The 16149-nt window shown below is 42.4% G+C and overlaps 1 protein-coding gene across 1 annotated transcript in view; it reads right to left on the bottom strand.

The window, feature by feature from the left end:
- Window positions 1-16149, bottom strand: part of dmd (dystrophin) — a 1748406-nt gene that overhangs the window by 128010 nt on the left and 1604247 nt on the right. The window contains exon 62 of the mRNA XM_041212034.1: window positions 14017-14046. Within this exon, the coding sequence (XP_041067968.1) occupies window positions 14017-14046 (30 nt within the window). The remainder of the gene's footprint in view (window positions 1-14016; window positions 14047-16149) is intronic.

Here is a 16149-nt window from a genome sequence, read left to right as displayed (position 1 = left end):
CTTCCCTATCTTTTCTAAGCAATTTATATCCTTGACTATTAAGCATCCAGTTCTCAACAGTTTTAAACCATATTTCTATTATTACCCACTACATCATATTCCCACATGGCTATTTCTGCTTGTAACTCATCACCCTTATTTACCATACTTTGTGCATTTACATACATGCATTGTAAACTGTCTTTGTCAAATTTCTCACAGTCCTTCTTAGTCTGCTCCTTTCTAATATGGTACTGTTCCCTTCTCTAGTACTGCACAACACTCTCACTTTATGCACATTATTCTTCTTTTCTACTTCCGGATGCTGGTGCCCATCCCCCAAATTAGTTTAAAGCCCTGCACCTGCCAAACTACACTAGTGCACCTCCCCGCAAGGACCTTAGTTTCATTAAACAGCCAAGTCGAATAACATCTCTAGGCATCTTAGAGTGATAGCTTAGCTCTTTCATTCTCTGATTCTAAACAAACCGCTGAATGGGGACATTCCCATTTGAAAAATGATGCTTCGTCACAAAATTATCCGCATATCTGAAGAAGACAATGCATGTCCTTAGTGCCCAGGTCAAGCTTGAGGTGTGCTTGAAGCTCTGTACCCTATCAAAATGGCAGTGTACTTCCACTTCTGCAACATCACCTTAACTCTATTGAAACACCTTTATCACTTACACATTTAACTTCTCCAAAGCTTTCTTCCATTGTCTCCCAATATCCACCCTACACATACCCCAACGAATCCATCATTGCACTGCTTACATCCAATGTCACAATCCGCTTGCACATCAGACCAGCCCTTGCCATTTTCATAAGTTCTATGTTACCATCATGTAAAGTTCAAAACTTTTATCCTTAAATTTTCAAATCAATCTGTTGCTGCACATTATCTTTTCCCTGTAACCTGTACCAGGTTGATAACACAGCCCATATTTTTTGCTCTTTCAATTTGGGCATCTGTGCATCTCCTCATTGATCATTGATGATAGAGTTTTCAAACATTTCGGCCCTATGGTCTGGAACACTCTTCCCCAAAATCCCTTTGCCTTGTTTTCATTCCCTGCACCTCATTAAAACCTATCTTTTTGACTACGCTTTCAGTCATCTCTCTGAATTCTTGCAGTACTCAAAAGCTGTTGTTCTTCTGCAAGGTTCCTTGGGCTATTGTTAATATAACAGGGACTATATAAATGCAAGTTGTGTGGCACATAGAACTATAGAACCATAGAAAAGTTACAGCACAGAAGGATCCCACCTTCCTCCACCTAGCCCATAGCCCTGCAGCTTACGGCGCTTAAGGTGCAGATCCAGGTACTTTTTAAAAGAGTTTAGAGTTTCTGCCTCTACCACCAACTTGGGTAGCGAATTCCAGATGCCCACTGCCCTCTGCGTAAAAAAGTTCTTCCTCATGTACCCCCCTACACCTTCTGCCACTTATCTTGAATCTATGTCCCCTGGTTCAAGAACTCTCCACCAAGGGAAACAATTTTATCCTGTCCACTCTATCTATTCCCCTCATAATTTTGTACACCTCAATCAAGTCACCTCTCAGCCTTCTTTGTTCCAAGAAAAATAATCCCAACCTAACCAATCTCTCCTCTTAGCTACAATTTTCTAACCCTGGCAATATTCTTGTAAACCTCCTCTGTGCTCTCTCCAGATCTATTACATCCTTCCTGTAATGTGGTGACCAGAACTGCACACAATACTCCAGTTGTGGCCTCACCAGTGTTTTATACAGTTCCAACACTATATCCTTACTTTTATATTCTATACCTCTGCCAATGAAGGAGAGCATTCCATATGCCTTCTTTACAACCTTGTCTACTTGAACTGCTGCCTTCAGGGTCCTGTGTACTTGTACGCCAAGATCTCTCTCTTCATCTACCCCTCTTAGTATATTCCCATTTATTGTGTAATCCCTGTAACTATTTGACCTCCCCAAATATATGACCTCATACTTCTCTGTGTTAAAATCCATCTGCCACTTTACCGCCCACTCCACCAACCCATCTATATCATTTTGGAGATTATGGCCATCCTCTACACTATCCACTACTCAGCCAATCTTTGTGTCATCTGCACACAGACTCATACGTGAAGAATGGGTACTTGGGGGAATTACTGGAGGTAGCTGGCAGCCATCGAACTAAGCACACCAGCAAGTCACAGCTTTCAGAACAGGGAAATAGGCAATTCACAGTGGGAGAAAGAGGTTCTCAGCACAAATCTGTTTTAAAATAGAGTAATATTATTTAAATGGAGAACGACTGCAGAAGGCTGCAGCACAGAGGGATTTGGGGATCCTCATGCATGAATCCCAAAAAGCTAACACACAAGTTCAACAGGTAATAGGGAAGGCAAATGGAATGTTAGCCTTTATTTCAAAAGGAATGGAGTATAAAAATAGGGAAGTCTTGCCAAAACTACATAAGGCACTAGTTAGACCACACTTGGAATACTGTCAACAATTTGGTCCCCTTTTCTAAGAAAAGATATACTGGCATTGGTGGCAGTCCAGAGAAGGTTCACCAGGTTGATCCCAGGTAAGGAGGGATTTTCTTATGAGGAGAGGTTGAGTAGGCTGGGCCTCTACTCATTGGAGTTTAGAAGAATGAGAAGTGACCTTATTGAAACATATAAGATTCTTAAGGGGCTTGACAGGGTAGATGCTGAGAGGTTGTGGGAGAATCTAGAACCAGATAGCATAATCTCAGAGTAAGAGGATGCCCATTTAAAACAGAGATCAGGAGGAATTTCTTCTCTCAGAGGGTAGTGAATCTGTGGAATTCTTTACCGCAGAACGCTGTAGAGGCTGGGTTGTTAAGTATCTTCAAGGCTGAGATAGACAGATTTTTAATCATTAAGGAAATCAAGGGGTATGGGGACAAGGCAGGAAAGTGGAGTTGAGGATTATCAGATCAGCCATGTTCTCAATGAATGGTGGAGCAGACTCGATGGGCCAAATGACCTACTTCTGCTCCTACGTCTTATAGTTTGATATTGACAAGGTTAAGCAGATGTGTGTATGAGAGCACTGATGAGCTGCCCTCACAGCTCAACTGGTAAAGGCAGTGCATAAATGAAGCTGAACAGATCAGGAGGTCGCAGATTTAGTTTTCAGCTGAACAAGTTGATCTCACCAAAGAAGCAGAAGACAGGCTTCTATTATCTTCAAAGCCCCTGAGCAGGGTGGATGAGATTCAGTCAATACTCCAGCTCCTTATCACAATTCAATGACCATTGCAGGAAAGTACATGTGTGTATTTGGATGACAGATGAAATTAGAATTTGTTGGGATGATGCCCACAGCCGAAAAGCTTATTAATACTCCCTTGTCTAAACTTACATATTAAGAATTTACTCTTGGATGAGATATTGGAGGAAGACAATTGGAATGACCAAGGACTGCATTGCATCAAGAGCCATTGCCTTGACACTAGGTGTTTTGTAAAATAAAATACTGTGTGGTAATAATTTAGGCATACTATCTTCTTTTTCCATATGATCTGTTTAAGTTTCAGAGAGCTGATTCCCCAATTCCTGGTGAAAAGCACTCAAAAGGAACACCGGTCACAGAATCAACAGCCTTCATTTGTTCATTTCTGTTTCAGTAAATGATAGAAAACCAAGGTCTGTGGGCATACAATTTCCTGACCAGTGGTCCATGTGAGTGGTGCTTTTTACCAGGAGCACTAACTGGGTCATCAGCCCATAAACAGCTGCTTTAGATATATGCACTGCTTTATTTACAATTATTTACTAGAAAAGCTATTCAAAACTCAACTCTTAAGAAGAGAGCAAAACTACTTCAGCCTTTTGTTGAATTTTTTTTGCCAACCTGTGATGGTTATACAGTGGAATTGGTAATCCAAATAGCTCAAAGATATTAATTCAATCAGGAAAAGGATTCTCAGCTCCAGAAACTAAGGATCAAGAAGGCAGTTGCATTAGAAAATGACATCAGGTTCGCAGTGATACCCAATGCAAAATTCCTGAAATTTTCTCCAGTGCACATACATCAAGCTGGGATTTCAACACCACCTGGCTCACAAAAGAAACTTGACCTTGTGGTTTCTAAACACTGAGAAGATACATGGAATTGAATGCCATCTCATAACAGGCTTGTTTACGATAAAACAAGGTACATATTATGCAAACAGTGTAAAATGCACATTCTGCTGACTGTATTTAGCAATTAATTCCATTTCTAAAGATAAGATTTTAATTATTTAAAAAAAAAAGAAAATCTGTCAGGATAATTTCTTCTCGAATGCCCAGTCAGGCTGATGCAGCTTTAGTGCTGGCCACTGTTGCTAGGCTACACTCAGTCGCTAGTAAAGGCCGGTCAGCTGAATTGTTCATAGCAAGTTTCTGTGGAATATATATAATTCTTCTTGGCACAAGGAAGTTATAAGTTACAAATAGGTTTGAATTATGCAAACAAAAAGATTTATGGTCGTAATTTCTCCCTCTCTTGAAGATGTTGGCTAACCATGAATTGCCATATTGAAGCTGTTCAGCAAGCGAACCACATGAAATTTGTCCTCTCTGTCATCAGGGCATGACCAACATGCTGGGAATGCCCATCAGGTCCCAAGAGGTGTTAATCGTGAATACAACACTGTTTACAATACTGGTGCGAATCCTGGCACTACACCCATCATGAGTCCAGAAGGAGCAGGATTGGAGATCGGGAGGGTTAGGGAAGAAGGAGCTTGGTAGGGGTAAAGGAGGAAACCTGGAAGGATAGAGAAAAGATGATAATGGTGAACCAGCAGCAACCTGCACTTTTAATGTGGCAGTATTAAGCTTAATTCTACATTCAAGTTAGTGAAGGATTTTATTATTTACCTTTTCACTGTCAGTAAGCAATCTCTTTAAAGATCATTGGTTTGGTGACTGTTCATCCGAGAAAATGGACTGCAGCATACTCGGCACCTGCTGTGGACTGTAACTCCAATATCAGAAATGGCCTTGAACTATATCTTAGGTTCCCAATTTGTTTAGCCAGGGGGACATCATCAGGCACTAGCAACTGTCAGGTACTTCACCTGTTTTCTTTACTCCCCTTCTGCAGGTGTGAACTCCTTGCTAGATGCAGTTCCTCTGGTGCTGATTGCCCTCCAATGCCTTGCTAAAGTGACTATTCTGCATTTTGTGTGAGTAGGTGAGTGTCAGAAGGTGACTCATTTGTGAGGGACATCATCACAGAGCCCAATTCTGCCATCACCAGGCATCCAGACTCTCAAGGCATCCAGCAAGAATAGTGATCAGGAACAGGAATCCACTCCTAATGCAGGGCTGCTGATGCCCAATTGTAACACTCCAGCTGCTGCTCCAATTGATAGCAGCTCATTCGGTACAGACTGGGAATAAAACCTGGGACTTTCTTGTCTGTGCGAATTAGGGCCCGCGCCTTAAGATGCATTCATCCAGTAAGCTGGCGGAGTCACTGATTTCACAGTTCTGTTACAGTGAGGCATACCCTTGTCCTTGTTATCGCACTTCAGCATATTTGGCAAATAGTTCTAAAAATACACAGTTAGAAATTGAATATAAAAATATAATTTGTTTTGAATTGGATTTTCATGATTATATAGGTGTTAATTTGGTTTATTAATTTAAACAAGAAAATCTTGTGAGCACAGTGACATTTTGAGTATGGTGCATTTCTTTCCCATTATTCAACATTTCTCAATTTTGTAATTTGTCAGTGACAAAAATTCATTGAAAATTATTTTTTGCTGACAGAACAATGAAAACCTGGCGTTCGTCCAGAGCAGCCGTCCCATTTCTATTCACAAGTCAGTGAAATGTTATCCGCAAACTGACTCTTTTCATAAAGGTTTAAAGTTATTAACATTTAAATTTATTAATGTTTAATAAAAATTCATTCAATCTCTCAGGTAATCATTGTAGTGTCTCCTTGCCTTTTCTGTGATTAGAATATAAAATCATTCTTCAAGGCTGTGGAAACGAAGTCCCAAAGCAGACTTCTGCCCATAACCCCCAGTGTTGTTTCTGCATATACTTTATGAATTGTTTGACATCCTTCCCTATTGGATGTATGATACCACTGAAACCTCACTTTACTAATACCATTATTTTGGAATCCTTGTTGTATTCTAAACTGAAAATTACTGGGGGAGTGTGGGGAAGGGGAGAAGGCATGCAATTCAAAGTGAAGTCAAGTGTAGAAATGGGGCAGCAACATACTTACAAAACTTTTTTGCACCAAAGGCATAGATATTAGGAACTCTCTCCTCCAAGTGGTTGTGGCTGGTAGGACAATTTGAGCAATTGCCAGGCTGAGATGGATAGATTTTTGTTAGCTGCAGGTATCAAGGGACATGGAGCAAAGATAGGAAAATGGAGTTGAGGTTCTCCACAGTCTAAATGAATAGTGGAGCAGGATTGAGGAGCTAAGTGGCGCTGTTTGTAATGTTACTATGCTACTAAGTTGCATAAACAGAAGATCAATATTGGTTACACATTTACCCTTCTTTACAGTGCTCTCAGCTGCCAGGTCATATGGTCATAATAAACTTAATTTGGTTACATATTCTTGGCTGTATTCTTTCCCCTACTTCCCTCTGCTTTGGCAGGTAGGGCAAAAATAGTTGAATGAGAGGGACTCTATTGTAACATGGGATGTGGGTGTGGAGCTGCATGACCACAAACTAGGCTTTGTCTAGGGCAATTCAAAGTTCAGGAGTTCAAACTTTGGTAACAGTTGTTAGTTTTGACCAAATCAGCATGTGAATCCACTGTTCACTTGCAATAACCAAAATAAAATGGCCTTTTACATTACAAGTGCAGTCACAGGTGTATGCCAAATTTTGCTTGAATTTACTTTTTCAACTACACAGGTATTTCCCTGTGAATGGTGGCAAGAGGGAAGTACAAATCAGGGCTGGTTGTGATGCATGTGTAGATTATTAGCATCATGAAATTTTGCACTTACATACAATGTAGTAGAGCACATAGGAACACCCAACACCATACAAAGAAGTTTGCTTGGACTTCTTTTAAAAGCTTAGTTCACAAAAAAATGATAGCCAGGTCATGTGGGGTGGGCATAGCAGGAGGAATGGGCTTGAAGTCTGGGTGCCTTAGAAAAACAGGTTTGTTATGATGTAACCACCATAGTACATTCACTAGTCCCATTAAAAGTGGCAGCAGCTAGGAAAAATTAATGAAAAATGAGTTGTCCTTGGCTTTGCTTGGAACTAAAATAGTCACATTCAGATAAGCTAATTGGAAATTCTGTCCATTCTGAGATCCAGTGCGATAATTGACTAAACTTGTCCTGCTTCTGCTACTGACTTGTATCACAGAGCTTCACTACTTTGGTTTCCATATGCTGTGCAGTAGTACACAGACAGTTTTTGAATGAAAACATTTAAGTTCATTTGGAGGCACTGTAGAAGGTGCTGGAAAGATTCACAAGAATCATACCAAAACTATGAGGATATACTTTTCAGGAAAGATGGAACAATGTGGGGTTGTTAAATCCAGAAAACAGAAGGCTGAGGGATGATCAAATAGTGGACGTTAAAATTATGGACTGGTTTGATTGGATAAATGTAGAGAAGATGTTTCCAATTGCGGGGGAGACCTAAACAACTAGGATGAGCGTGGGTTAGGACAAAAAAGCCTGAATTTTTTTGTGACAAGGAATCATGTACACATAATAGCACAAAGTGGCAAAGTCACTGCAGCATTGGGGGTGGGGGGGGGGGGGGGGGGGGGGGGGGGGGGGGGGTGCAGAAAATTATAACACGTAGTGAAATGCAAATGCTTCTCAGCTACTTCAAATGGGTGGAATTATTACACTTTAAGTGGTTAGAAGCATTATTTTTTCCTTTGTTTACCTTTCATTGCAATCAAGAATAGGCCAATGTATTTATATCAGATCACCAAAGTGACCTCAGCATTTCAGGATTCAGTGCAGTTAGCATATGTAATACAAGATGAAGACCATATTAACACAGTACATGACCTTGCTGGGTTATGTACAGCTATCCCTAATTTAGCACTCATGTGTTCTTAAAAAATGGCACACAAAAATCAGTTTCCCATAAAAAAACGTGTAATAAGGGTGGGTTACGTTCTGACCTGTAATTTTTACATTAAAAACCAAATGGCCGCCTTGAACTTAGCGGATCCTCTTACTAACCCTCATTAAATTTACTAACGCTTAATAACTTACTTACTTTTAATAACTGACCCTCCTACTTGCACTTCCCTCTCCCAACCCTCCTGCTCACACTTCCCTCTCCAAATCCTCCCACTCGCTGGTTCTCTCTCCCGACTCTCCAGATCGTGTTTTCCTCTCCTGACCCTCCTCTTGCACTTCCATCTCTCATGCCTCCCATACACCACTTCCCTCACCCGACCCTGCCACTCGCCGCTTCCCTCTCCTGAATCTGAGCTCCTACTTCCCTCTCCCAGCCTTACTCCTCGATGCTTCCCTCTCCCGGTCATCCTGCTCAATGCTTCCCTCTCCCAACCCTCCCACTGGCTGCTTCCCTCTGCCAATCCTCCTCTTGCTGCTTCTCTCTCCCAATCCTGCCGCTCGCCACTTCCCTCTCCTGACTCTGAGCTCTTACTTCCCTCTCCCAGCCCTCCTGCTCAACAATTCCCTCTCCCGATCCTCCTGTTCACCACTTCCCACTCCCTACCCCCTGCCCTTCCACTCACTGCTACCCTCTCCCAACTCTTCCACTCACCACTTCCATCTCCTGACTCTCCAACTCATGCTTCCCTCTCCCAACCCTTCTGCTCGCTATTTCCCTCTCACAACCTTCCCGCTTGTCGCTTCCTTCTCATCCACAGGCGGGATGAGGTTTCCAACGCTGACTGAAAAAAAACAATCAAAATTTTTTATCATCCATTTTCAGATGTCCCTCTTCATTTCACTGATTCACATGTGGGGACATGTTTATCTCAAATGTGAAATCTTTATTTTTCAGGTTAAAAATCTGTCAGCTCCCCAAGGTAGCTCTGTGCCTTTAGGGAGTTGTCAGTGCACACTCTCCCATGCACGCACACACTTCAGCACTTGCACTCCTCCTGCCCCCACCCCGGCAGCACTGAGGCTCTTAGTGCGCCTTTCACACTGGCTGGCCGTTAATTGGCCAGCCAGCGTGAAATCACAGTCGGAACCCAATCGCGGGTGGCGGTTGGTATTGCGGCTGTTGCCAGGCCCGGCCGCCATGTCCCCTCGCCCGCCCGCCAAGGAGAAAATCTTCCCCTCTGTTTCCAGTGACTGAGGGGATCGAAAGCACCAGGGTCTAGATAGAAATTAACTGTAAGAGATCGAGGTTTTAGAGAGCATTTCATCAGAGGATTGAGAGTTTATGGAATGTGTGGCTGAATTACTGATGAAAACAGCAGCCATGGTTGCAAAATCTGCTCCATAGCACTAGCTGAGGTGAAAATCGGGTTCCCACCATGGTCCACACTGATTGCCATGTTGCTGAGCACATTCTGTGCATGTATAGCAAGTATGTAGAGTGGGCAAATTGTGAAGTTTGTCAGCGTTAACTGCTGATTTGATGCTTGACCTGCTAGTTTGAACTTTAGATAATGTCCACTCTTAAACACGGGCATTCAGCTGCATGAGGGACCATCCCCACTCCCTCACCACCAGTGCTATTTAAAGGCATCATCATGCCATTTTCAGCTGAGTTGCTTTTCCCCAACTGCTTGCTGTTCCAGAGTTAATGGTCAAGTCAGCAGGGAATGCTGCTGCAAGTTGTAGAGGTGTTGTGTGCTTCTGAAAAGCCTCTGAGTACATCACTTACTCTCAGTCATTGGGGCTATACTTACATTTCTCCTTGGGTTGCAGTATCAGAATAAGATGGAATAGAGGCAAGAGTGAAGATAAGCTGCTTGCAGAGGTAGAAATGAGACAGCTCTCAACAGGACTGTACCAGGTACTTCAGAGAGGACTTGCACCTAAACCAAGAGCAGTATGTCCAGACACTGTACTTCATCAAGTAGGTGGCCACAGAACTGTACCACCTCTTCGAATTGGACATACATCTCAGACCAGTGTAAGAGTGGCACTGCCAACGTCTGCCAAGATGACTGTGGCCCTTCATTTTTAAGCCAGTGGATTCTTCTAGGTTGGAACTGGTTACATTGCCAACATTTCACAGTTTACTGTGTATCGCTGTAGCTGAGGTGCTACACAGGCTCTGTACGCCAGAAGAAAGGACTTCATTTTCATCTTGCTAAATAGAAAGAAGCAGGAGGAGTGCACATGTGGCTTTGCCAGGATAGCGGGCTTCCCCATTCTGTAAGGTGTCATAAACTACATACATAGATTTGCGGGAATCACAATTCAATGGTGAGATATAGTATAACTGTAAAGTTTGCCACTTACTTAATGTACAGTTTGCATGCAACCACAACCAGCATATTATGCTGATGAATGCCTGCTATCCTTGCAGCAAACAAGATGCATTTATCTTATGTCAGTCTGCTTGCCAGCAATCTTCTAGTCACCACGTCGAAACTAAAGGTAGTTGCTCAGTAACGAGGGCTGTCTGCATTATAGCTGGCTCGACTCCCATCTGCAAGCCCAACACATGAGAGCAACACTGCTACAATAAGAGCCACGCTGCAAGGAAAAATGTAAATAAGATACTGAAGCAAAGGTTCCACTACATGAATCATTCAGGAGGAGTACTCCAGTTCTCGATGGAGCAGGTGTCCCAATTCATGATGGTCTATTACATCCTCCACAACTTGGACATCATGATGGAACAGCCCACTTCCATCATGGCTTCTTGCATCACCCCAAGTCTAAGGAAGACTGGGAAATTATGGCCAGTGCCTCCGCGAATTCCACTCTCACTTCCATCATAATCTTGAATGCATCTCATCCAGTCCTGATGCCTTATCTGCTTTAAGTATGGACATGTTATACAATATCTCCTTCTTATCAATTTTAATTCTAGTGCCCAAATTACCTCTTCCTTTACTGTAACTTTGGTGCATTTTCTTCCTTCGTAAAAACAGATGCAGAGTATTCATTCAAGACCTCAGCTACGCCCTCTTTCTCCATGTGTAAAGTCCCCTTTTGGTTCCCTAATTGGCCGCATTCCTCCTTCTACCACGCTTTTACTATTCATATGCCTATAGAAGACTTTGGCGTTCTCTCTTATGTTAGTTGCCAGTCTCTTTTCACACTCTCTCAGCTTCTCTTATAAGCCTTATCACTTATAATTCAGCCTGGCTCTCCATTGAATTATCCACCTGACGTTAGTCATAAGCATACTTTTTCTTCATTTTAATCTCTTTTATTATCCAGGGAGCTCTGAATCTGTTTGCCCTACCTTCTCTTTTTGTGGCAATATAGCTTGACTGTGCCTGATCGCTCTCTTCTTTGAAGGTGGCCCATTGTTCATGCCCCGTTTTCCCAACTAACCTTTAATTCAATTTATCTGGCCCAGATCCATTCTTACCCTATTGAAGTTGGCTTACCCCTAGTTAATTATTCTTATTCTGAATTGTTCTTTGTCCTTTTCCACAACCAACCTAAACCTTATGATACAATGATCGATGTCCCCTAAATGTTCTCTTATTGATGTTTGATCCACTTGCTCCACATTATTACCAAGAACCAGTTCTTTCCTTTCTCACTGGACTGGAAACTTACTGCTGCAAAAATTTTTCCTGAGCCAGGTCTCATAACCACATCATGGCCTGAATTTTTCAGGTGGCGGCTGGGCTCGGCGCAAGCGGGCGGAGGCAGTCACGGACCGATCACCGCTCGTGATCAACTCCGCGCCACCATTTTATGCAGGAGGGCCAATTAAGGCCCGCCTAGTGTAGGACGTGAGCAGTGTCACTCAGTGCGCAGGTGGGGGAGGAGCGAGAGTTGGGGCCAGCACTCTTTCACGTGCATGTGCGCGAAAGAGCGCTTCAATCTCCCTGAGGCACAGAGCTGCCTCAGGGAGATTGAAGGGCTTTTGAAATTATTAAATAAAAGGTTTAAACATTTATTTAAACACGTCCCCCTGTGTCACATGAGATGGGAAATGTTTTTATATTTATGAAAAAATGTTATTTGTTTAATAAAAGCTTTAGGAAACCTCATCCCACTCGTGGATGAGGTTTCCTAAAAAACGCGGGCCTTTTTGCCTGCCCGCCAACCTTACGGTTGGATGGGCAGTATTTACAATAACCTTAATTAATTCCTTAATGGCCTTAAAAGGCCATTTACATATCGGTGGGCACGCAACCGACTCTGGAATGTGCCCGCCGAACGAAGCATTGCAACTCAGTGCGATGACATCGGGACACACGCCCAACGTCATCATGTGTCATTTTACATGTCAATGTGTCAGGCCCGCCCCCGCACGCCAACTGAAAAATCCTGCCCCATATTTCCATATGGCAATCTGCACCTGTAATTCACTAATCTCATTCACCACATTCTATGCATTCACATACATGCACAGTAATCCTGATTCAGACTTTATTACTTCCTCTCTTACTCTGACCCCAACTCAGTCTCACTTCCCAGGAATGTAAAGCCCTTCCTCCTGCACCCTCTTTCCAGCCACGGACTCAACTGTTTTATTCTCCTATTTCTATACCGACTTGTGTGTGACACCGGGAGTAATCTAAGATTGCTACTTTTGAAGTCCTGCTTGCTAATTTCCTACCTAGCTCCCTAAATTTTGACTGCAGGACCACATCTCTCTTTCTGCCTATGTCATTTGTACCGATGTGGACTAGGACTGTAGGCAGTTCACCCTCCTCCATCAGGGTGCTCTACAGCTGCTCAGTGACGTAATTGATCCTGGCACTAAGGACACGCCACCTTGGATCATAGGATTTTAGAGCATTATTTGCTCAAATATTTCAATGAAAACATTTGTGGCAATATAGCTTGACTGTACCCGAACTCTCTCTTCTTTGAAGGTGGCCCATTTCTATATTTTGAAGGTCGCTTTGAGTTTTCATGAGATAAGTGCACTTTATCTGAAGATTCTGAAGAAATGGTTAACTACTCTCAGAAAGGGTAAGGCTACAAATAAACAATTGAAGAATTTATTCGCATTCTCTTACATCAACTCTGACTGCAGTCTGCTGCCATGACATCATGAGAATTGATCCCCACTATTTCCCATAGGAGATCATAAGGTGATTGCATTGAGTGCAGGTCATGTGTGCTTTCCTACAGGATTAGCACTAAATAGCATTACTTTCACAATGATGCCATCTTGCAAAAGTCGCATGCTACTGCATTTTGACACAATTTACAAAGCTGTATGCTTCCCTGTAATCCAGTTCTGGATGAGACAAAATTTACTCCAATTAATCAATGGAATGAACCAAACCGTTGCCTTCAGCTTCCATCACATTCCCTGGGCACCAATTCCAGACCCCTCCATGGCACTGTCTGAGGCTGAATCAGATTGTTCAAATCCTTGGCATCCTAACTGACCCTGAGCTGATTTTCATCCATGTGCCTTGGATGTTTTACTGTATAGAAGGTTTTATATAAATGCAAGTTGTTATTTTTAAGAGAGCAAAAAAAAATTGCTAAAGACATTTCCATGAAAAGGTAGACCTTGGGATTTTGCCACTACATAATGTACTTTAAAACTAGAGTAGAGGGCCCAGGAACCATTTACAATAAGGCAGGAGGCAGATCTGTGCTTCTGTGCATTGCAGCCCAATCTCCACCACTCCCCGAATCACAACAGCCTCTATTTATAAGATAAAGTCATTTTGCACTCAAATATGCAAGTACAGTCAATCACAAGTCAGGGGAGGTTCAATTTGTCAAAAAAAAGCATGCTTATATTGGAAATTCTTGTCAAAAAGTCACCTTTCCACAATTACTAATTGATCCCAGAGCCAACACACAGGGACAAATTGCTTCTAAACCGCATGCTTTTAAATGGAAGAAGCTATAAAGCATGGCAGGGTAACTTTCTAAAAACTACAAGCAAAATCTATTAGACAAAAAGCAGTTAGATATCTCACTCTGATGACCTTAGTTTACTTCCGATCACAGTCTTTGCACTGTAATAAAAAAAAACACTTGCTTAGAAGAAAGGTATGCTGTTATTAGGAAATAAGCCCCATTGAAAAGGTATGTGCCTAATTGGCTCTTAATGTGAGCAGCCTGAATTCCCAGGGCCTCTATTGGTTATCCTTTAACATATGTGCCTCCATAATTTACTAAAGCAATCTGAAGAGATTTGCCCTATTTCTCTCTCTTACTGGCACTTTGGATATTTATTGCATTTGGTCAAATACAATACCATAGAAATAAAATTAAGTGAATTCAGTGTAATAGGTGTAAACCTTATATGTCTAAGTTGAAGATGTTTCATGAATCCTGCTTTTTTGCAGGCGGACCTGGTGAAATTGGGCTTCTTGGATGCTAGCATTAATGAATTTAGCAAGTTTAATTTGGGGTTGCCAGTTGCTTCAATGAGACCAAAGCAGCGGGCTCCATAGCACGTGACCAGACAAACAGAAATGCAGCTTCAGTCATGACAGTATTTTGGTATCCAGTTTTAAAAGTTGTTATTACAATGAGTTAAATGCCTCACTTTGGGAACTAGTGGCACTTAAACCAATTTAATAATAGTTGAAGATTTTTTCAAACAGTGTGGAAAAAGGAGTAAAGAAAAAGTACATCAATACCAGTAGTGTGTAGGTATGACATGGTATGCCGGGGAAAAGGAACAAGGCTGAAAATCTTACTGAGCGGTAAGTTGCAGTGTGTATGTGTGGGTCCTTGTCTAGATGCAACAAGCTTGTCTGAGTCTCTTGGTAGTCTAGATACAGGCCTGAATTTTTACGGGATGGAAAGGGTCTCTGGCTTAGCCAAAATGGTACCGGAGCTCTGATCCTTGAAATCCGGCTCCTGAACTCAGCACCCACCATTTTCACCAGAGGGGAAACAGGGGCGGATTGTACTTTGCATATCCGTGGTGCACAAAGACAGCTGTACACTGTAAAGTGCAGCTGCCTTCAACAGATGCAATTTTTGTTAGTGGGATGTCCAAAACATGACTCGTGGGCTTTAGACCTTTGAGGAAAAGATATAAAGCTATTGGAGTTATTTGTAAAGGTAGGGTATCCTTTTGGATAAGTCCAGGTACTCCATTGGGAAAGGTAAGAGTAGACATGAATGGGTGTAAAAGCTGGATAAGCTCTATGGAACTGTTAAGCTGGTTGAGGCATTTAAATCTCCTAGCCTTTAAATCAAAAAACAGTCTGCAATTTAAAAAAAAAATCAATGCTTGCAATTGTACTCTGTCAGTTGACGTAAGTGTGAGGACTTTCGTTATAGGTTTTATGCTGCATGACTGATTCCACAATGCATCATTATCACAGTAGGGTCCCTGTCAGCTCACAGTTTGATTGACAACTCCAAGTGGTAATAAAGTGTGGCTATGAATACAGATGTTTGTTTTATGAGAGATTAAGTACTTGAATGAAATGTTTGCTTTAATAAGGGATTAGGTAATTGAAGGGATTTAAATATATTGAATCATCTTTTATGAGAGTCTTTGTGTTAAATAAAGTATGTAACAGACACATAGAAATTTATTTTATTTCATCTAACCATGGCTCCTGAGGCCTGCTCATGGTGGATACTGGATGGCATGGAAGGTGGAAGAGAAAAGGGTGGTATGTGACGGGGGCATGTGTTGGTACGGGTCAGCACTAGATTAGCATAATGGGATTAAAGGGCCAAGGAGTGAGTAGAGAGGCACAGGGGCCATGAAGACTCACTGCGGGGTAGATGGAGGGACATAGGCTGGCATGGAGGGTTTGAGGGGCATGAGTTGGCATGGATGAGCATGGGGTGTATGTGGGAGGGTAAGGCAGTGGGCTGCTTTTTTATTACAAGTCCTGGAGCACCAGGGCAGACCTTTCACGGCCCGCAAAAGGTCCAACTCTGTGTTCAGCAGTCCCTGTGGCTGCCTCCGAACTCTTTCTGGGGGCACAGGCCCGACTCCCATTAACACCTGCCCTCACCCCCACCGGAACCAAAATTAGAACATCCGCAGCACTTTCTCCCAAGCCAGGTTTGTGGAGTCGAGTATTTCCCCAATTCTACACTCTCAACTTGAAAGAAAAATTCAGCCCACAGTGTGTGTGTCTGGT

This window comes from Carcharodon carcharias, chromosome 18 (assembly GCF_017639515.1).
Source record: "Carcharodon carcharias isolate sCarCar2 chromosome 18, sCarCar2.pri, whole genome shotgun sequence".
NCBI classification, from domain to species: domain Eukaryota; kingdom Metazoa; phylum Chordata; class Chondrichthyes; order Lamniformes; family Lamnidae; genus Carcharodon; species Carcharodon carcharias.
This window is presented reverse-complemented; position numbering and strand designations above follow the sequence as displayed.